At 39.4% G+C, this 22,165-nt stretch overlaps 1 protein-coding gene across 4 annotated transcripts in view; it reads left to right on the top strand.

Annotated features, from left to right (window-relative positions):
- LOC124134556 (helicase with zinc finger domain 2-like) overlaps positions 1-22,165 on the top strand; it is a 28,901-nt gene that overhangs the window by 4,739 nt on the left and 1,997 nt on the right. For 3 of the 4 annotated variants that reach the window (XM_048393062.1, XM_048393059.1, XM_048393061.1), the window contains 18 exons: positions 4,299-4,493; positions 6,389-6,431; positions 7,736-7,890; positions 8,851-9,039; positions 9,226-9,262; positions 9,873-9,994; positions 10,232-10,381; positions 10,940-11,003; positions 11,221-14,782; positions 15,074-15,165; positions 15,488-15,643; positions 16,200-16,343; positions 17,621-17,865; positions 18,071-18,427; positions 18,604-18,843; positions 19,032-19,191; positions 19,944-20,111; positions 21,051-21,230. In XM_048393062.1, coding sequence (XP_048249019.1) covers positions 4,299-4,493; positions 6,389-6,431; positions 7,736-7,890; positions 8,851-9,039; positions 9,226-9,262; positions 9,873-9,994; positions 10,232-10,381; positions 10,940-11,003; positions 11,221-14,782; positions 15,074-15,165; positions 15,488-15,643; positions 16,200-16,343; positions 17,621-17,865; positions 18,071-18,427; positions 18,604-18,843; positions 19,032-19,191; positions 19,944-20,111; positions 21,051-21,229 — 6,258 coding nt within the window. In that variant the 3' untranslated portion in view covers position 21,230. Of the gene's footprint in view, positions 1-4,298; positions 4,494-6,388; positions 6,432-7,735; positions 7,891-8,850; positions 9,040-9,225; positions 9,263-9,872; positions 9,995-10,231; positions 10,382-10,939; positions 11,004-11,220; positions 14,783-15,073; positions 15,166-15,487; positions 15,644-16,199; positions 16,344-17,620; positions 17,866-18,070; positions 18,428-18,603; positions 18,844-19,031; positions 19,192-19,943; positions 20,112-21,050; positions 21,235-22,165 lie in introns of all 4 variants that reach the window. The other variant, XM_048393060.1, reaches the window with a different exon arrangement.

Below are 22,165 nucleotides of genomic sequence, written 5' to 3'. Positions count from 1 at the left end.
TCCCTTGTATGTCCCCAATCAGATTTTCCATCGCTCATATCACTTGCATTTGTTCAAAACAAAATGGCGGCACCCAGCAAAATCGATCAGATCGATAATCAAGATATATATTGTAATACAACGGGTCTCACCCCGCGAAGTGAATGAAATCTTATGAGCACCTTGATTAAAATCATGAAAAGATTTGCTGTATATATGTCGACGTCCAGTTGACGGTACACATATTTGCAAATGCTACAGTCGACCGAAATCTGCACGTTGAATTCAATGTTGTTTACGAAACAGATCTCAATGTCGTTTGATTGGACGGTGTATAGAATCGTGAGTCCAGCCAAATTGTAACTCCAGAATTCCAGCCCAGTTCGGCAAGGGTGGAAACTGGACTTTTACATTCAGTTAACGCCCTTGTTTCGGGAAGATGGTTTAGTCATTACCGAATTGTACCGTTCTCGAATATATGTTTAGCTTGTAGCCATCGGGCGATCATATCAATGTTTGGACGTAAGCCCTGTGTGACAAAATCCCCGTACAATAATAAGTGTTTACTTTGTGAGGCACGTTTAATCAACTTGCTGTATAAAATGGTTATAAAGTAAAACCATTCACCGGTGCATACCAAATCAATAAAACTATTCAAGCTGTCATCTCGCCGGCAGCTTATTGCAAACGATCTCGGTCACAAAGTCGATTGGCATTTTCGAACAAAAGACTCTCTTGAGATGACAGGAGGGTGACGTCATCAGTGGTATAATGTCATTTGACTGCTCACATACCTTCTGCTGAATTCTAGTGCTGTGGTATGTTTCTTAGATTGTTAGGGGGCGGACGGGTAGCCCAGTCGTTTAAGCGTTCGCTCGTCACGCTGAAGACCCGGGTTCGATTACCGACATGGGTACAATATGTGAAGCCCATTTCTGGTGTCCCCCGCCGTGATATTGCTGGAATATTGCTAAATGCGTCGTAAAACCAAACCCACTCACTCACTCACTCTTAGATTGTTAGAGATTGTTTGTTACTATTTACCAGAATACAAAATCTGAAAGTTGTAAATTCTGTCGGCGAAGACCTGAATTGTTTAGGTAAACAGGCAGTATTCTTATATCATATTTAGAATTATTATTTAATACAATTATGAATACTGGAGTGTTTCAGGAGTCGAGGGACGTTGGTATGATATAACCATTGTATAAATCGGGTACAAGGTCTGATCCAAACAATTCAGAGGCATTTCTGTTTTAAATGTATCCGGGCAGCTGCTTACTTGTAGCTGCGTGAATAATCTTCTATCTGAACTTCCGGCTGGTTTTCGTCCAACTATTCAACGGTTGACAATTTATTTATATTGCAAGCTTTCTGTATCCAAGTATTTATGTAAACCTAGGTGTCGCTTTTATTGTGCATTTGTATATTTCAAAAAAGCTTTCGATTATGTTGATAGAGAAAAATGTAATATTTACTTCTTACCAAAGGATGTCATGGGACATTTATTCCAATTATAACAAATATGTATTCATCGGTAATGACTTGTATTAAAACACAATCTGGTAAATCACAGTGCTTCTTAACATCAAGTGGTGTACGTCCAGTTTTGTTTATTTTCTTCATTAATAACTTTGTCAGAGAAATATATAATGAATGTCATATTATAGATTTAATGTTACTTCTATTTGCTGTTGATATTATCATGTTTTCGTATTCTGTTAATGGTAAAAAAACACATTGAATGTATTACATTCTTTTTGCATCAAATGGGGATTGGAAGTTAATTTGTCAAAACCAAATAATTTCCAAACGTGAAAAATGGAGATAAAGCAATATTCTCTTAAAACCTGTTACTAATATCATCTCTCATCTATCTTCTATCACGCTGGGGGGCACGGGGGGCACGGGGGCACGGGGGCCCAGTCGTCTAAGGCGCCGCGATTCGCTGTGCAGAGTTGCGTCCCTTGGGCACGCCAGAAACCTATGATTGTGGGTTCGAATCCCGGTTCGCCCAAATTATGTTTCCAGGTTTATCAGCACCATACCCGTGCTCGTGGGTTTCACCGAAGTGGTAAATGTCTGAGACCTGCATCACTTTGGGCTTTCCTCCGACATTAAGCTGACACGCCGTGATATGACTGGAATACTGTTAAAAGCGGCGTTAAACCCAACTCACTCACTCACTCACTCTATCACGCTATCATCTAAACTTTCATGGGTCAGTTGCGTGCAAACAATTAGCATCGCGAGCATCAAAAGCAATTATACCTATCTATATTTTTTTCAAGCAAAATATACATATATTTAACGGCAAAATTACATCAATGTTGTCTTACGGGGATGAAATATTTGACGTAAAATATAATGACGCTATTGAAAACGTACATTCTTCATACTTTAAACGCTTTTTAATGGTTGGAAAATAGTCTTCCAATAAAGCAATTAAGGTGAAAAGGGACTCTATCCCATTCATATGTTAAATCAACTCCGAATGACCAGCTATTGGCTAAAATTACTGAGGATGGAATCGCAAAGATATCCTTGTCTATGTCATAAACTACTGAAAGCTATTGATGACAATGGTAAAACAAATTGGGTGTCCAATATCAGATATATCATGTCCTTATTCATTTGTGTGGATTTCCCAAGATGTTCAGGATACAAATGTATTCTCTAACAAAGGTTACAGTGTCGAAACTGGCATGATAATAAATCTTCTTCACGTTTCCTCAGATAAAGTCTGCTATAGAAACAGAGTATGTTAGATGATAAATCGCTTGTTAGGGCTTTATGTAAATTCAGAGTGCAGTTACACAATTTCAATGTAAATTTTAGATGTAGCTGTGTAAAAGGTGGTTTTGAAAACTGTAATAACTGTCAGTCAGGAGAGATTGTGGATGAATTTCGTGTTCTATTAGTATGTGACAAGTATAAACATCTTAGGCAAAAGTTTATTATATACTGAGTTTGAAAGACTGAGTTTGAGAAAGGTGATATTTTCATTTCACTGAACATAACACTTGAAATGTCACTGCAGTGAACAAAACACTTGATATTTCACTGCTGTGAACATAACACTTTGACGGAACTATTGTCATACAAGAGTTACTTCCCCTTTAATTGTCTCCGAAAATTGACTGGCCCGTACACAAACTGTTGACGTTCGTTTTAAGTTAGTTCCACATGAACAAGGCAAAATAATGACGGATAGTCATTTATGGAGTTAATATCACTTCTAGCCGTTTATTTTTCTCTCGAAAATGTTTCGTTATAAACTGTACATCTCTCATTTAACTCGTCAATGGAGACTGTTCGTTTCGCAACGCCCCATATTTGTTACTTGACCAGCATGTATTCTTTCGCTTCTCTCAGCGGTCTCCTGGTATTCAAGAATATTTTTTGTTGAAGTTGATTTTGTATAAACTCATATCGAAATGTATGATAAAGAATTTTCGTGACCCTCAATATTTTTTAATACTTTTGTTTATATTTGTTTAAGATTTTGCAAACACGAAACTACTTTTTAAGTCGCAAATACAAGGGGTGGTGAACCGTCCCTGTGTGTCAAGTAGGGAGAATTTACGTTTCAAGGTTTTACATTTGTAATGAACTTGTTTAATTTTCCGTAGACAATTGCACAAAAATTATATAATAAATAGGATATTCCATGTGTTGAGTGAAATATTATGTTTCTCTCATCTCGTGACGGGGGAAAAGGTGATATTTTCACGAGTGGCTACGCCTCCATACATTCCCTAGTTTACCAATATGCATAAAAACAAAATCTAACAACTCTTATGTTACACGTTCACCAGCAAAATTGTTGAAGCATATATTCTCTGTCAGATAGATTTTGTATACCATGTATATCATGTGTATCACGTGACTAAAGAAATGAAACTAAAATATCAACCGTACAATGGGCCATGCGGTCTTAAATACCCAATAAAATGTCTGTCTGTCAGAATGCAAAGATATGACCTCAAGTACATGTTTCACTATTTACAGCTCTTTAAAAAACGTGAATATATAAAGTAAATTCATTCCGATTTTTTGCATACAAGATCGTGAATTCTATTACAAATGGCGGGCAAATAGATTATGATGTGATTATAAGGAACATAACAACAGGCCCTTGGAGTTTCGTTATGACCGTGTTATATTGTTTTGTACTGCTGATGCGTGCTGAAAACGAGTTCCATTGGGACGTATTCGTCCATGGTGCAACTATAGGTCTCCCAGCCTTTTAGTATGGCTCGATGACTATCTTTATTGGGTGTGTTAAAGTATCGTTCATTTGCTTTGAACAAATTCAGGAGACTGAACTGGAGATGGTTGTTCGTGAAGCTGTTGAGAAGGTCCAGGATGGAAGCTTTGATAAACATGCTGCGGGTAAATTCAAGAAAGCGGCGATGACTGCGATATCAGCAACTACTCCAAGTAACATGACGACAACGGCTAGGTTTAGTCAACTAGTATGTGCAAGACTCAACAGACTCTTCATACTGGAGGTATGTGTATTTCATTTCCTCAATAGTCCAGGCATAGTTGCGTACCTTAGCCGTGTCAGGATCCGCTGATTGAGGGTGTGAACCCCTCTGTAGCTAGTGGGTAGAAGCATGGTGCTTAGCACATATGTCGATGTAACAGTTAATTGAATATTATGTTTTCAGTAGTTAATGTCCATATTTTTTTTATTAATATCGACCTCCAAAGTATAAATGTGTACTGGTTACAGCAGAGTTGTTTTGCTCAAGCCCAGAATTGCCTCGAGACGGGTCTTGTATGCATTTCAACAAATTCATTACTACAATTGGGGTGGTTCCTGATTATGTAGTAACGATAGCCTCAAAGTGCAGATAGTATTATAATGTACCACCAATAATGTACCACCAAATCTCTGTCTCAAAGATTAACCATGGGTCTTAATAAAATCAGGGACAGACATTATATTCATATGTATTTGCGTCAAGTGGAATTAATACCATGTGGATTCTCCAAAAGTCGAAGGATTTTGCTGGATTTTTATCTTCAAAGGTTCAAAACAATTTGTCAAAAATGAAAGCAAATATCATCTGAAATGTACTGAGAATACAAAATGAGAATTGCTGGACTTCCTCATGGATAACATCTTTGTGTATTTGGGACATGACATAAGGCAAGAAGTAGGCATCCCCTAGAGCAGCAATTGCTGATCTGTTTCTTTATGCACATGCATCGGATTTTCTGCTCGGAATGAGTAAATGAAAACATAGGAAATTGGACAAATCATTCAGTTTCAGGGATATCCATGATCTAGTATCGTTAATTTCCTTCCACTGATTTACCCACCCGAACTAGGGGGCAAGGGTGGCCCAGTCGGCTAAGGCGCCGCGATTCGCTGTGCAGAGTTGCTTACCTTGGGCACACCAGAAACATATGATTGTGGGTTCGAATCCCGGTTCGCCTCGATTATGTTTCTAGGTTTGTCAGCACCATACCCGTGCTCGTGGGTTTCACCGAAGTGGTAAACGTCTGAGACCTGCATCACTTCGGGCTTTCCTCCCACATTAAGCTGACACGCCGCGATATAACTGGAATAGTGTTAAAAGCGGCGTTAAACCCAACTCACTCACTCACCCACCCGAAGTAGAAATAAAGAACAACCCAGTGAAACCGTCTCATCTGTTTCATGTTTAGATCTGTTCGTAACATGTGACACAAGTCTGTATGACAAGAGGTGTGACTGTAACTTTCCTAACGTCAACTTTCCTTGAATGTTGAGCAACATTCCATGGGCTCCAGCCTCTGGTGTTTACATTTGACATATTTTGGAGTTCAATCGAGCTTGCTGTTTCAATGAAGATTTCAAAGAGCGTAGTGCGACTCTTGCACATTGTTGCTTGATGCGGGTTAAGATATGAAACAAAAGCAACAACAGCCTTTCCATGTTCATAAGAAATCTCTGCCAAAAACAGAGTCGATTGTACGATTCCGACTATATAATTATAATGAGCATGTGTTTATGAATCACTATCAAGCAGTGACGATACCAGGTGCTAAAAGTTTCAGCAAAACATAGGTTTATGACAGACATGTGTGGGGCATTTCCACATTTGACCCATCAGTGACAAAAATAGTGTTCCCCTATTTTGACTTGTACCATATCTTCCCGTGCTTTTTGCAAGTGTTTGTAACGGGTGCCACCGATAAGGTAGAATACGCTGAATTTTTCGCAAACTCCTGGTATTACCATTATTTGATAGTGATTCATTAACCTATGCTTATTATATAGTTGTAATCGTACAAACTGGACATAGATTTCTTGTGTTTATGGGAAGGGATTTGGCTAATTTATTTACAACAACTCGCGTGTTGCTAAAATATAGAGCATACACTAGTTAATGTACACATGATATAATTACAGAGGTGCAGTCAAGTTCTGAATGGCCTGCGATTTTTGTACAATGGTAAGTATGCCTGAGGATGTCCTCTCTTAACGCAATCTTCAGTACAAGTTTATTTGATGTTAAGTTCATCATTACCTTGTGATTTCTGAGGAGACTCTCATGCACCAGAGTGGGTGTTGGCGCTAGTTGTCTTCAGACATCAGAACTGAGAAATTAGCTATCTCCAGAAGAAACAACACTCACTTTTTACGATGACTTGTATCATGATATATTGTCAAAATAACGTATTTACTTGATCACAGAGTACAAAGACATATCGTACAAAGGAGTAAACATTGTCTACTCCATGGTAACATCACTACAACAAACAAATCTTTATACCAATGGATGCGGTACCAGAGTAAAGTTTCTTGAGATAGTTTGAAGATAGATGAAACTGTGACAAGTCCCTAGTTTTAACCAACTTTCTTTAAACACATGATCATTAACACATAATACTATCATAATCAGTTGTATTACAAAAACAAAAGTACAAATTTAGTCATTTGGTGCCATTTGGTAAATTGTCCACATCTTTGGTTGTCATTATCCTGGATGCTTGGTCAATTCTTTCACAGGGACTCAAAATTACTTGAAGTAACAGAGATATGTCAAAATTACCAAAACCTCCACCAGATCTTTTGCAATTTCAAAATCCGAATACCCTCCACACAGAGACATAACAATTATCAAAAATATGATAAAAATACATCTTCAAACTAAATACAATAATCATGAAAATGTCCTGCAAGCGACCCAAAAGATATACACTCCGTGACAAACTCGCAGGAAATGGAACCTTATTCATCTCTGGACAGGATGTGGCAGATGCTGATTCTCTGAATGTACAAATGCGTACATTAATGTTTCCTTGTTGGATACATTGAAATGAATAGCATAATTGAGCCTGTTCCATACTACTTTCTGAGGAACCACCTGTTTCTCGAACATGAAACTATAACTTAAACCTACATGGAACACCCATAATGAAGAAACTACAATCTACATTTTGATGGAATGCCGAAGCCACGTTTACAGAGATAACCTCAAATTCAGAGAGTTAATATATGAGGCAATTTTCTGTCTGGTAAAATGGGTAGTAATCCTTTAATGTTTTCGTAGTTAGAAAGAGGTATTCACGTAAATGAAAGGGAATGAAATATGCAATATAATGCCTCTAAATTATTCAAAATAATTTAAGCTCACCTGCTGGATTTCCGTTTCAATTTTAACAGTTATGTATAAAACAATCATTGCACACACGTTTGCGTGTCTCTGTGCCAAGGTGACGGTCATCTTGATAAGGCTATTGATGGGTGTTGCAGCATTGACTTTGACCGGGGAGCTGGAAGTGTACATGCACGACGACCCTGAGGAGGAAGACATTGAGGTGAAGCTATCAGAGGAATTCGAGAAGATAGAAACCTCCCTGTGGAAAACTGTGTTCCATAACACACAGTTTACTGCTTACCGCTATGAGGTAAATGAATTTTGTTATTTTTGTTATAACCTGGACTGAATAGTTGTTTTACTGTATGGAAATTCTGCGTTGACGAATGAGTGAGTGAGTGAATTAGGTACATGTTACGTTGTACAGTATTTCAGTTGCATCTCCGCGTGCTAGCCTGATGTGGGGAGGATGTGATGCAGGTGTTGAATGTTTACCTCTATGGGGAAACCCACGAGCACGGCTATGGTACGGAAAGTCTAGGATTCGAACCTATAATGATGAGTATCTGGTACGCCCAATGCAAGTAACTCTGCTCAGAATAATAAATCTATATCGACAATCATAAACGGTAATTATTAAAACCATTGGAAGGTTTCTTGACAACTTCTTAAAATAAAAGCAGCAAACCCTTTCCACAATAAAAAAAAAGTCCTATGCTTAAAGCGGAGTCCATTCTTCAATTCCGACTATATCATAGGCATCTGTTAATGAATCATTATAAACTAATTAAAGGGTGAGCGTATCCTGCTCCTTCGGTTGCATTAAGCCATTCCAAAAGAATCCCTTTAAAGCACAATTTTCAAAGGTCAAGACAAATGCATCAAATCTTCATTAGCTTGAAAGGAGTATATAAGTGATCATAAACTGGACGAAGTAATACCTCCATCGTCAATGTCCACTCCCGCAGAAAGACCAACGGCTATTGTTTCAATCAAAAGTTGGAGCGGTCGGGTAGCCTAGTGCTTAAAGCGTTGGCTCGAGCCTCCGCAGACTCAGGTTCGAATCCCGAAATGGGTAGAATGTGTGAAGCTGGAATATTGCTAAAAGTGGCGTAAAACCATACCCAATCACTCGAGGTAGCACAGACACAGTACGAGCGTGTATAATTCCCAGTTGAGCACGATTTTGAATTCAGTGAAGGTCTCACTCACTCAAACAAAAGATATTCTTAAGAAATTCATGAAGCCTCTAATTTCTCTAATGCTACAGGAGCTGCTTCAGCTGTTGTTGGAGTTACGCCTGATGGTACAAAATACCTACAAAGAAAACCCCGGCGTGTGTTGTCTCACCTCCCTCAGTGTGTTCAAAGCGTACTGCAGGATGAGGCTTCATCCCAACAACCTCATTGGCAAGACAAAACATTTGGTCCTTGTGATAGCCAAATGTGCTTATGAAAAGGTGATTAAGAAAAATAGCCTTGCCAGGATGTTAAAACATTTCAACTTCAATAAATACCATATACTAATAATTAATGGTTGTTAAAGTTGGCTACAAGATACATTTAACTGCAATCAGGTAATGTTCAACCTTTACGATAAAAGTGTACATCTTCTTTGTAATGTGTAATACTACCATCTTTCGCAGGGGCTGTATGCAGCTGCTGGAAAGATGGCGAAAGTCGGTATGTTTTATAAACGGCATAGCTGGCCTACAGAGTATATATGAATAATATATCGTGGTCTGGTCCAAAATAATCTACCAATGCAATGTGATAAAACACTAGTAGTACTATAAAAGTGAGTTATTCTACCCAACCATGATACCAATCTGGGATAGGGACTTTCACGTCAATTTGGTGTTTAATGCCGCACTCAGTAATATTCCTTTAAGACGTCAGCCTTCAAATAATCAAAGCTGGACCTGACAAACCAGTGATTGATATTATGAGCAACTTGAAAGTAGATGACTATTCAGTAAACTAATTTTGACATATCTATTCCCATCTCAGATGTAAAAAAGATATTTCAATTAAGTGTCGAAGCTGGAGGCAAATATCATGTTTCATCTTATCCGATATAATGACTTATCCATTACTCAGCATCCTATTGATTGTTATACGAGGCACTGTACTCACTCACTCACTCACATAATGATGAAAAAAGAATCCAGCTGATATCAACGTAAGCTGAAGTCATATATCGATGAACATAAACTGGAATATATAAGTAAATTATATACTGGTAAACATATATTATACGAGGGTCAACAATCTGGTATATGGCTTGTTGCAGCTGCGGAGATTTACTTTGACATGGATGACAGTGATGCCCTAGAAGTGTGGTCAAAGTGCTGTCACAACCGTGGGGACATGAGACTGGCAGTTCAGTGTGCGGAACTGGCGCTCGCCTCCTGTGTAATGATCATATTTCATCCTTACAGAATATCTTGTCTTTTAACTTCTTGTTTGTATACCCATTTGACATTGTAAAACTACATCTGGTTGACAATTTAGTACTGTTGCATGGTTTGTCCTTTACAAAATATGTAATCATTAAGTCCCTTTGGTTTGCACTGAGTCTTGGTCAGGATATTGCTTGACTTGTCCAGCTTTCTGGCCTCACCTTAATGAACACATGTGATATGTTTTCAGCAGGACACAATGGGAGATGAGAAACGCCGTCTTCAGAAATACTTAGATTCCTTGCGCCAAGAAAGCCAAATGGCTTCACATCATCATCCTACACCTGAAGCAAACCCAGAATGGCTCCAAGACCAAAACGTTTTGCACAACGCACTTAAGGTAGGGAATGTCTTTCAAACACGTATTTGATTTAAAAAAAGAACTAAACAGACTAGCCCCAAATAGATTGTAGCTACAAGACCACCCGACTGAAAGGCCGAAAACTACTCTTATCCTCCTGTTCATGACATAATTGCTTTAAATCTTACAAAATATAATTGAAACGTAATTACCTATAAATTATCATTCTTGAATATTTTTAATCAAACAACAATGGTATTAGACATTCTAAGGAATGTTGCTACATTATCAAACATATCTGCCTCAATCACAATAGGAATCAAAACAGCACATTTGAAAGGAAACTATGCTACATTGATACATACATAACCTCAATAATTAAACGCATAACCAGACTTAAGTAAGAGAAATTTACTGTACATCTAAACATTTGTTGTCTCTAGTCTCCATACAAATTTCCAGGCTTCCTTGCATAATAATAACTAATACTGATTAAAGAGAAGAAATTCATCTAAATAATAAAATATATGTTGTCATTTTCCTTGATGTTAAATACATCTAGCTACTGCTGATGAACCTATTTTCTTTCTCTCGTAGTCACAGCAAGAAAAGGCACAGAAAGTGAAAGCTGAACATAAGAAAAAGAAATACAAAACGAAAGGTAAGTTGCATGCATGTCTTGTTACTGATCACTTATGATGGCATGATGTATTGCTAAATCATTCATCTACATTAACATAATTTTGCATTATGTGGCGCATGATTTGCTCAAATCTATGTGTTTATATCTAAATAGTTGGTCATCATTCAGTGTAAAAAAAATGAATATTCAGTTGGAATTGTTATTATAGAAGATATACCATCAAATATCTTTTCAGCCATACCAAAAACAAGGTTATCACAAAATGCTGCACAAGACAAGATGCCCCATTCAGACTTGACTCTAAAGGCTATTCAGCAGCCAGCTGAACCCCAAACATACCGCCCATATGCAGCCCAGAGACACCATGAGGAAGTTATGATAGAGGTTGATCCCTGGGAAGAGCTCAGCGGGGAAGATGGAGAAGGGTTAGATCCTCCACAAGAGGCATCCTTTGACTGGTCTGAATCTGAATCTGAAGAGGAAGAAGGTCATAAAGATGATGCTCAAGAAGAAAGAGTGAGAAAAACATGGTTTGAAGAAAGTCAGGAATTGTACGCTAAAGGAGGGGAAGAGGATGAACTTGTTACTGGAGAAGGGTTAGAAATTAACTACATTCGTAAGCCTCCACAAACAGGACGGGGTTTGCGGTATGACCAACTGAAGGACAAGGCTAAACTAGAAGATATATTGGCCACCGACCCAGAAAGGTACAAGAGGTGTCGTATAGAACTGGATGGTCCTCATCGAGCTACCTGTAAAGTTTTGGAGGCTGAACAGAAGAATCACAAAATAGAGATTCATGGTCGTGGAAAATGTGGCCAAACATTCAACAATGATGAAGTTGTGGTTGAAATCTTGAACCCAGAAAATGACAATAGTGACACAGTCTTTGGAAAAGTTGTTGGTACTCTCAGCAGCAAATTTCAAGATTTGGACTTTCCACTGCTAGCATGTAGCAACAATCCAAAGGAGGTGGATGTAATGCATCCATTGTGTAGAAGTGTTCCAAAAATCTATATCTGGACTGGAAGAACGAAAGAGAACCATCAAGAACATAAATACAGAATTGATGTCTACAAAATTGGTCACAAAAGAAAACTTGAGTTTGATAAATATTTCGACATTTTGCCGAATAAAAGAGGCCAATATGTGTTTCTGGTTGTATTTCTAACATGGCTTCCTCAACACACATATCCAAAAGGTGCTGTTCTCAGGGTTTTAGATTGTGGAGGGGACTATGCTTCAGGCCTCAATGTCCTGAAGCAACAGTTTCGAGTACCAACTTATTACACAAAGGCAACAGTTACACATGTAGAAGAGTTGCTAAAGCATGACAAACTATCTGTAAAAGGATATAATGATTTGACAGAACAAAGTGTTTTTACTATTGACCCCCCACATGCAAAAGACCTTGATGATGCCCTGAGTATATGGAAAACAGGAGACAACTTTGTGGTTGGGGTCCACATTGCAGATGTTGCTGCTGTTGTCAGGAAGGGTGATCCTGTGGACAATGAGGCTCAGCAGAGAGCTACAACCTTCTACCCATCGTCAAACTGGAGAAGTCACAACATGCTGCCTGAACCACTTAGCCAGGAAAAGCTGAGCTTATTACCTGACAAGGAGAGACAAGTCCTTTCTGTGTTGTTTGTTCTTGATGGCAATGGACTGGATCTTGAAAAACCTGTTGTGAAGAAACACATCATTCGATCTTGTCGCAAGTTTTCATATGACGAGGCACAGCTGATTATAGATGGAAAATGTGAAGATGTCAACTGTCCTGATCACCTCAAATTCTGTATCAAACAGCTTCACAAATTGTCACAGAAAATTCGCTCAAAACGTTTGAAGAACTCCCGATTCAATGTGCCATTCGAGGATCCGAGATTGCTTGACGTTGAGACACTCCTACATGCTTTGGAGGCTCATGCTCTGGTTGAAGAATTCATGATAAAAGCCAATCGGTTTATAGCGTCATGGTTGATGGAACACAACAGAGCCTGTGTTCCTCTTCGGTGTCAAGATCCTCCGCCAGAAGAAGAGTTGGAGAAATGGATTCAAGAAGAAGCACATATCATGGACTTGCTTGTTACACTTCAGGGAAAAAACATTCAGGACAAGACAATAGTCAATGTTGACAAACAGTGTAAGACGTCGACTGATCATAGAACAAAGTATGTCACAGTTCAAAGGAATGTCTGGGGGAAAATACTTGAAGCAGTCAGGGAAAAGGATCTGCAGACAGTGCGAGGTCTTCTTTGTTGTGATCAGCTACACCCCTCACAGTGTCTTGCTACAAGTCACTGGCTTGCCATTATGGAATCTGCTGTGTACAAATGTTCTGGGTATGGCACAGGGAAGGATCTGCAGCACTTCTCTTTGAATATCCAGCCATACACTCACTTTACATCGCCTATACGAAGGTATGTTGATCTTATCAACCATCGTCTGGTACATGCTGTACTTGAAAAACGGAATACACCTCCGTACACAGTAGAAGAGATGAACTCTCTTTGCTCAGTTGTCACCGAAGCGTGCAAGAGACAACGACGTTTTGGTAGAGCATCTACATGTGTCAAGCAGGCTGAACACTTGGCCTCAGCACCAATGTTGTTTGATGCTGTTGTTGATTCAGTGTGTGATAGTCAGGTTACACTATGTATACCATCACTGAAAAAGATGACCCGCAGAAGCAAAGAACTGCAATTCAAGCTGCTGGATTTCTGCAGAAGACCTGAAGAAAGACGGTGCCCAGACATTAACAAGACGAATGTACGTGGGGCCTGGAACAAGAGAATTTATGGTGTAGTGACGCCAAGGGGCCGTCAGGAAACGAAAGCTTCACAATCAAGCAACACACTAGGGACGGAGGAAGTGACAATTGACTCAAACATGCACACAGTACACATTCAAATATCTGATTTTGCCAAACTGTTGAAGGCTGTTTTTGAGAACCCTGATAGGATTAGTAGTGTAACAAGAACCCTATCTCCAAAAGGAGAACACTGCTATCTGAATGGAACAGGGGTCCAAAAGGTGGTAGCTGATTGTTGTGAGGCATGGAACATAAACCACCACTGCAGATTTGGCTTCAATTTCAGCCAAGGTCAGATGTTGAGAGTGCAGATGCATGCTACTGCTGATCAGGGATCGCTCACACCATATGTACAGATGTTCCAGGTGTGTGAAGACCTGAATCTTTGCCTAAGTCATTGGCATGATCCTGTTGACACCTTTGCCAAGTATGTCAAGAGATCTGTCAGAAATTGTGAATTCACATCAACAAAGGATTATCAAAGGACATGGCTACCACTTGTAGAAATGGAATCAGCTACTGGAGCTGTTGGTAGTGAGGGAACGATCATCTTAAAAAATCTAAATGTGAGATTGGAGAGGAAAAATGATCTGATATATGGCTGCTTTTCCTTGGACTCTGCGTTTTGTGATGCATGCACAATTGAGATAGATGGGAAGACCTTTGAGGCCATACAGAAAATGAAAACTGGCGAGTCACCATTTGATGACATTCCTAAACACGGATCTTTGGAATATATTTGTATTCGATATACTCCAAATGATTACCAAAGGAAGAGCTATATATTTGAAGATTCGTGTGTGTGGATAGGACATGCTGTTATAAAGAAGATTAGAAAAGACATCAAATCCCCACGTGATGATCATGGATGGATCAGAACAACATTCCAGTTGATGCCCAACTCTATCCCTCCTCCTCGACACTTACTAGGAACAGAATTTTCAGCATTGGTAGAAATCATCTTCAAAAGTGAAGTTGACAGGTATAAAGTGACTCACGTATTTCACCAGAAGCCACTAGCCCCTTTGCAAAAGAAATACTGACATTATCATAGATAATTGGTAAGGTTAAGATAACAGTTAGGGGTTTCATGTTTTAGTAAATAGGTGTATGAATACGTCTATCTGTGCTCTAGTTATAAAAGTAAAGCTGACTTAATAAAATTATTGTAATTAATGATAAATCTTTATGAACCACAACATTTTCCTATGTTTGAATTCAAAAAATCATATTGAATACTCACATAATGGAATCTAGTTGTGCTTACCTTCAGGAGAAGTGAGCAGATGCTGAGGCGTCTACAGGACAATGAGGACAGCAATTTGGCAACAAGCATTGCTCTGAAGTTGAAGAGAAGGCCTCTAAGTAATCAATTTTGACCTTTTGTTTTAGTAGAGTGAGAGTTACCAACTTCGGTCTGAAAACTAAGAAAAGAAAACATACATTCATTTCGATAACGGGAAATGAACATATTTTGCAATTTGAATCAATTTCTGTACAATTATCATATTTCATTTCAATATTGCAATACTATTTCTAAATTCGCCATTTATTTAAAGATAGAGTAAAATAGAGTGTCAATGAGCACGATGTGCGTATTAAGTCCATGGTATGTCTTGATGATGGCATGAATACTGATGATAATTTTTTTTACATAAATCGGTAATTATTGTTTTCACAATCACAGGCGACGTTCGGCTTCAAGTGTGCAAGAAGAATCCATGTGATATTCTTCAAGGGGAACTGGTTGGTTCTGGCTACATGCCTGCCAACAACAAGAGCCAGAGGAAAGCTATCATGAGGGCTCTGGTAGAACCCTTCAGTCTCATACAGGGTCCACCGGGTACGTAAACATATTTGTCAGTACTTTGGATACAATACTTTGGTAGGCCCGGGCGGTTGGGTAGTGGTTAAAGCGTTCGCTTGTCACGCCGAAGACCCTGGTTCGATGCCCGACATGGGTACAATGTGTGAAGCCCATTTCTGGTGTCCCCCGCCGTGATATTGCTGGAATATTACTAAAAACGGTGTAAAACCATACTCACTCACTCACCCCAATACTTGGGTGCATTGAGTTTAACCTCGCAGTTAATACTAGTACTGTTAAGGTACATCAAAATATACTTTGAGCATAACAGAATCACACGTAAATTATGTCTACGCCGATTTGAGCAGTATTTAAGTTATTCCACAGTGTGTACGTTCGTGTGGGGAAAGCCAAAGTGATACAGGTAGTAAATATTTACCATTTTGTTTAAGCCGACAAGCAATGGTATGCCAATGGTTCATGTTCTTGAGTAATAATGATTTGAAACATGTCAAAATGCACTTTGATATGTCGATATGCCCTTGAACTGGTTACCTAATTCTATATTTTTCTCAATTCATACATTGGAAAGGCACCGGCAAGACGTACACAGGTTTGAAGCTGGTCTATTTGTTCAACAAAATCAACAAGGAAATGCACAGCAAGGGTTATGACAAGGAGCAGAGGCAAATCCTCTTCTGTGGACCTTCAAACAAGTCTGTTGACCTCGTTGCCAGTAGGTATATTCATGTTATCTGAGATAAGAGTAAACTAATAAGAAGGTGGAGACTTGTTGAAAATGTGTTTCCAAACAAAAGGGAAGTAGACTGAAGTAGGGACTGTTTCAAGATTCTGTTTGAATTTGACCGTCGCTGCCACCGTAGATTTTACTTATGTCTTCTATACAAACATTTTTGACATTCGATATTATTCTTCCATGGACGTCTTCCAAATGGCCCTGGGGAATTATTTTGCCACATTTCATGAAAGGTCAAAGTCAAGGTTTCAGCGAAAATCACAAAAACCATTTGTGCTTACATTTTCTCTAAAAATATTAATGCATTTATCATCAAACTTGGTATATACCCTCTCTAGAATTGGACCCTGCTTCAAAATGTTTTGGTCGAGATTGGTCAAACCTCATAGCGTTAAGGTTTCTGTAAAACATGGTTATATATTTGTCAGTTTCTGAAACAAGTTTACCTCCACAGGCATGGGTCTTTTCATATTCAAAAGGGACCCCCTCCGTGGTCTGGTGGTAGAGCGTCTGCCTGGAGAGCACAAAGTCTAGGGTTCGATACCTGACCGTGTCATACCAAAAGACGTTAAAAGATTATACTTGTTGTTACCCTGCCTGGCGCTCGGCATTATGGGGCTAAAACAAGGTCAGCTAGGCAAGGATTCAGTATACTGTGTCTGAGTTGGGTATTCATGTTTAACTGCGGCATGGTATCTCGGTGTGCTAGCACTATATAAAATCGGCTAGTCCAGACTAGTACAAGCAGCTACACACACATACACACACATACACACACGTGTATGCACGTCGCTCTATACGTGCAATAATCTTGAACGCCACGTTAACCCAATTTCACCTCACCTCATTCAAAAGAAATATCTGCTGAAATCAGAGACTATTCGAAAGTTGAAATCATCCCTGTTGTAACACATGGTTATATCTCTGTCAGTTTCTGAGGCATGGCTACCTCTATAGGGATTAACCTCTACACTTGAATGTATCTTTCCAAAGTTCAAGGAACTCATGGTCATTGCCAGTTACAGTTGCACATTTACATATACAACCCATCAGACATTGTAATTGTTGGCTCATACCAAAACTCCTAGATTAAGGTCAAGACAATAATGCTTTTGAACTGGAGGTATATGTACATGATAGCATAATGAGACTCTGGAAACTTGGAGGAAATTTCCGTGACTGGATTGTTTCTATTGTTGCAAGTACTTGCAAACACCCCTAGTTGTTGACATAAAAAAAATCGGATTGTTTCCCAGAGTACCTCATGCAGAAGCTGGGAAATCAGTGTCCGAACATCTTACGGATGTACGGAAAAACAATAAAAAACCAAGACTTCCCAATACCAAAGCGTGTCTTCATCTCAAAAAGAAGTACAAGGGGCCTCAAATCCGATGTTGACCTGAGAAGCATCACCCTGCATTATGTCATCAGACAGAAGGGAAAACCGTATGCGGAGAAGATTAATGAATATGATGCTAAGTTCGCAAAAGATCCAGAGGGAGTAAGATTTGTTTTAAACAACTTCTTATCTCTTCTACTAAATGATTTCATATAATGTTTGTAGATATAAATTGAATGGCCATATTTCTTAATGTTCATATTTCCTAAGTGATGCATTCTGAATTAAGCTGATACTGACCACATAATACAGATGTAGATGACATTTATGGGGTTTGGCTAAGACTTATCATATCTCATTTCATGAGACGAACGTCAGCGTGAGGGACATAAAAGACTACAATTATCTCGTTGGAAAAGCCGAGGAAGCAGAACTGCGGATATGCGACGTGATCTTGTGCACTTGCGGAGTCTCTGGGAGCACAAAGCTTACAAAGCCAACTCGGATTTTCCAGTGTATTATCGATGAAAGTGCAATGTGCCCAGAACCACAGAGTATGATCCCGATTGTTGCTACTGAGGCGGAGCAGGTGGTGCTGATCGGGGACCACCAGCAGCTGAGGCCAATTGTTAAGTCTACCCATGCTGCACAGTTGGGGCTAGACCAGTCTTTGTTTGAAAGATACAAAGATGAGGCATCTTTCCTCAACATCCAGTACAGAATGGTGAGGAATTCACATTGCATTCAACACAGACATGAAATATCATTTGATCAGAGTTAGAAACGCTTAGTTATAATTTTATCCTTTAAAAAAGTTTCAATTTCAGTAAAATTCGGATAATTTCGTCATGAGCAATATACATTAAATGACAATAAATAATATAATATGATGTATTTCAGCATCCAAAGATATGCAAGTTCCCATCTGATCAGTTCTACAAAGCAAGGTTAATAACCGGACCAATTCGGATCGAAGAGGCCCGTTGGTACATTGCCCCTGGGCAAGAGCTGTCCATTTGGCCTGAGAAGACCAACCCCAAGGTGTTCTGCCACGTGGATGGTGAGGAAACGACACTCACTGTGTCCACAGAAGAGGGCAATGAGCAGTCCAAGTCTAACATGAAAGAAGTAGAAAAAGTTGTAAGTAGGCGCTTTACACGAATATCTATCTAACATCACGATTATCAGTACTTCTGCCAAAAAAAGTATCTAAACATTATTACTTTACAATACATACTGCTGCTCATACAACATGATTTATCACTATGCATGTTTCCTATATGTAATGAGTAGGAACAGGATCTGTGTATATTTCTGTTACTTTCCAGGTGGATGTGTTCCTGTACCTTGTGAAGACTGAGGAGATTGAGCCCAAGAACATCAATGTGATGTCACAGTACAATGCGCAGCGCCATGCCATCAGGGAGAAACTGGATCTCGCTGGTCCGTTTGATCATTTAAATGTCCAGACAGTTGTTGCTAGTCAGGGTAAGTATGCACATAAAGATACAGCAGTATTCGTAATTGGTGAATGAGTGGATTGAATAATTGTTTAATAAGATCAAGGACTGTGAGTTCTATGTTGGTGGAAAACTAAAAGTCAGCAACAAAATGATGTCTGTTGAAACTCCATATTTTGACTTGTATCATTTGTTCCCGTGTTTTGTTCAGCTGAACAATTCACTTGGGTGTGCATGTGTTTGTAACGGGTGCCACTGGTAGACAGGAGTCGCAAACACTTTGTGTCATCACTATTTGATAGTGATTCAAAGACACTACTCACAATATAGTGGAGTCGCGCAATAGACTCTGCTCTAGAGTCTGCTCTTATGATTATGAAATTTTTATTTTTTATTTTTGTCCATTTTATTTCCGTTTAGGTTGTTTGTATTTGGATTGCCCCTTTGTAAAAGCATGTGCTGCAGTCACAGTATGTCCTGCAAACATAAATTTCTTTTGGATATAGAAAGGGTTTTGTCCCATATTTTAAGATGTTTATTTGTTCTGACAGCCTAAGTAATTGGTGTGCACCAACAAAAGCAGGATGACTAAGGGGCAATTTGTGCCACCCTTTACTTGACATCTGGAAGTTTGGGTAGGATGACACACGAAGTCGGATGGTCTGTACACGTTTCCAACCATCAAGTTGTGGAATAATGTATGTTTTCAAGATGTTTTTCACGAACTTTTGAAATCAAATAATCTTCATGGAATTACTAATCTCTCATCTTAATCGTCAGGGGGTGAGTGGGACTATGTGATCTTCAGCACGGTGAGGTCGCTTCCTCATTACAAGATAGAGAGTAACCCAACACGTGGCTGGTGCAAACACAACCTTGGCTTCATCACTGATGCTAACCAAATCAACGTATCTCTCACTCGAGCCAGAAAAGGACTGATCATCATTGGTAATAAATTATCAAAATGACTAAAAATAAGAAATGACACCTGTCTTATTTTCAGAGCATGTGTCATTTGAAAAGTATTCGATGTTGTTTCGAATAAATTATTAGAAGTAGATACGAACCAAGAACGTTATTTTGCTTCTGTACCGTGTGAATGTCATATCGTAACAAGAAAAGAAAGAATATTTAATATTGTATAAACTGCTGTAATACGACTTATGTGCCTTGGGACCCCTGAAGATCCAGGGTAGAATAGGTCTTCAGCAACACATGCTTGCTGTTAGGGGTGACTACGCTTGTCGTAAGCGGCGACTTAACGGGATCGGGTGGTCAGGCTCGCTGACTTGGTTGATGCATGTAATCGTATCCCAATTGCGTTGATCGATGCTCATGATGTCAATCACTGGATTGTCTGGTCCAGACTCGATTATTAACAGACCGCCGTCATATAGCTGGAATATTGCTGAGTGTGGCGTTTTAACAACAAACAAACAAACAAACGATGTGCCTTGGCTCTCCTCAGTGACCATGTACTATCCGTACATGCTGTCCATATTCGTGCAGACCCGTGAAGATTCCGGGGTAGAATAGGTCTTCAGCAACCCATACTTGCCGTAAAAGGTGACTATGCTTGTCGTAAAAGGCAACTAATGGGATCGGGTGGTCAGGCTCGCTGACTTGGTTGATGAATGCCATCGATCCCAATTGCGTGGATCGATGCTCATGACATTAATCACTGGATTGTCTGGTCCAGACTCGATTGTTTACAGACCGCCGTCATATAGCTGGAATACTGCTGACTGCGGCGTTAAACAACAAACCAACCAACAACCAAACCATATTCGTGCATGCACAACATTATCACATGAATCAGTATACATGTTTTCAGAGTCACGAGTATGAATAGCTCTATTAAATAAGATGCACTTATGTGTCATGCAGGAAATTCCAAGTTGCTTCGTTGTGATCCGGTATGGGCGAAGCTCTTGAGCAAGTACAGTGAAGAGGGGGAGAACTGTTTTGTGCAGGCGGCTGACTTTCCCCCTCCAGTGCGAACCAGGGGGCGAACCAGGGGGACTCCACGTCTTGGCATGTCAGGCGTTCTGCCGAGACCTGTTTGACGTAGGTGAAGTACTCTACCATTTCAATTTTGATAAATAACATCGTATGAATATAGAAAAAAATTGTTTTATTACCATCTCAATCTTAACATTGCACAGAGACATGACACGTTATATAAGTATGCATTTTATGCAGTAATGAAATGTTATCTTGACTAAGGGTGACTTTCCAGTCCACGCGTACTGTTCCAGTAGTATCGCAATGATATTGGAAAGCTATTGCGATATTATTGCAATATATAGGTTCATCTATTGCAATATAGGAGGACAGGTATCCCTCACGTCCTCTTTTTCATCGACATGATGACAAAGTGTAACACGTCCGCCTAGTCTTTCAGCAAAGATTGCCCAAGAAGTGAGTGTTTAAGGGAAGGAAATCTTGTTATTGTATGATATGAATTTATGAGCATTTGGATGCATACTAGTACCCATGTGTCCCTTAAAAGTAGGTGTTTATCAATATGTAAATGACAAGACTATATGCATTTTCATACGTCTTTCGACACTATCGTCTTTCGGCATCAATATTAACTCGTCTTTCTTCCCGAGGCAAGGGAGTTAACTGATTATAAAAGTTCAGTTTCCAACCTGGCCGAACTACGCTGGAATTCCCAGGCACGATCACGTCTATGTTCCTCCTATTGACCAATCAGATTCCATCTCTGATAGCACTTGCATTTGCTTCAAATAAAATGGCGGCGCCCCCAGTCACGACGATCTGATCGATAATCAAGATCACTATTGTAATAAAACGGGTTTTACCCCGCGAAGTGCATCAACTCACTTGAGCACCTTGATTAAAAACATGAGCAAGTTTGCAAAATATCTAATGACGCCCAGTTTGTGGTACACATGCTTTGCAAATCCTGAAGTCGACCGAAATCTGCACGTTGAAATACGTGTTGCTTACGAACCGGATATCTAGTTCGTTGAGCG

Source organism: Haliotis rufescens, unplaced genomic scaffold (assembly GCF_023055435.1).
Source record: "Haliotis rufescens isolate VD_foot unplaced genomic scaffold, xgHalRufe1.0.p SCAF_112, whole genome shotgun sequence".
NCBI classification, from domain to species: Eukaryota; Metazoa; Mollusca; class Gastropoda; order Lepetellida; family Haliotidae; genus Haliotis; species Haliotis rufescens.
The sequence above is the reverse complement of the archived record's forward strand: the minus strand, read 5'-3'. Positions and strand labels throughout refer to the sequence as shown.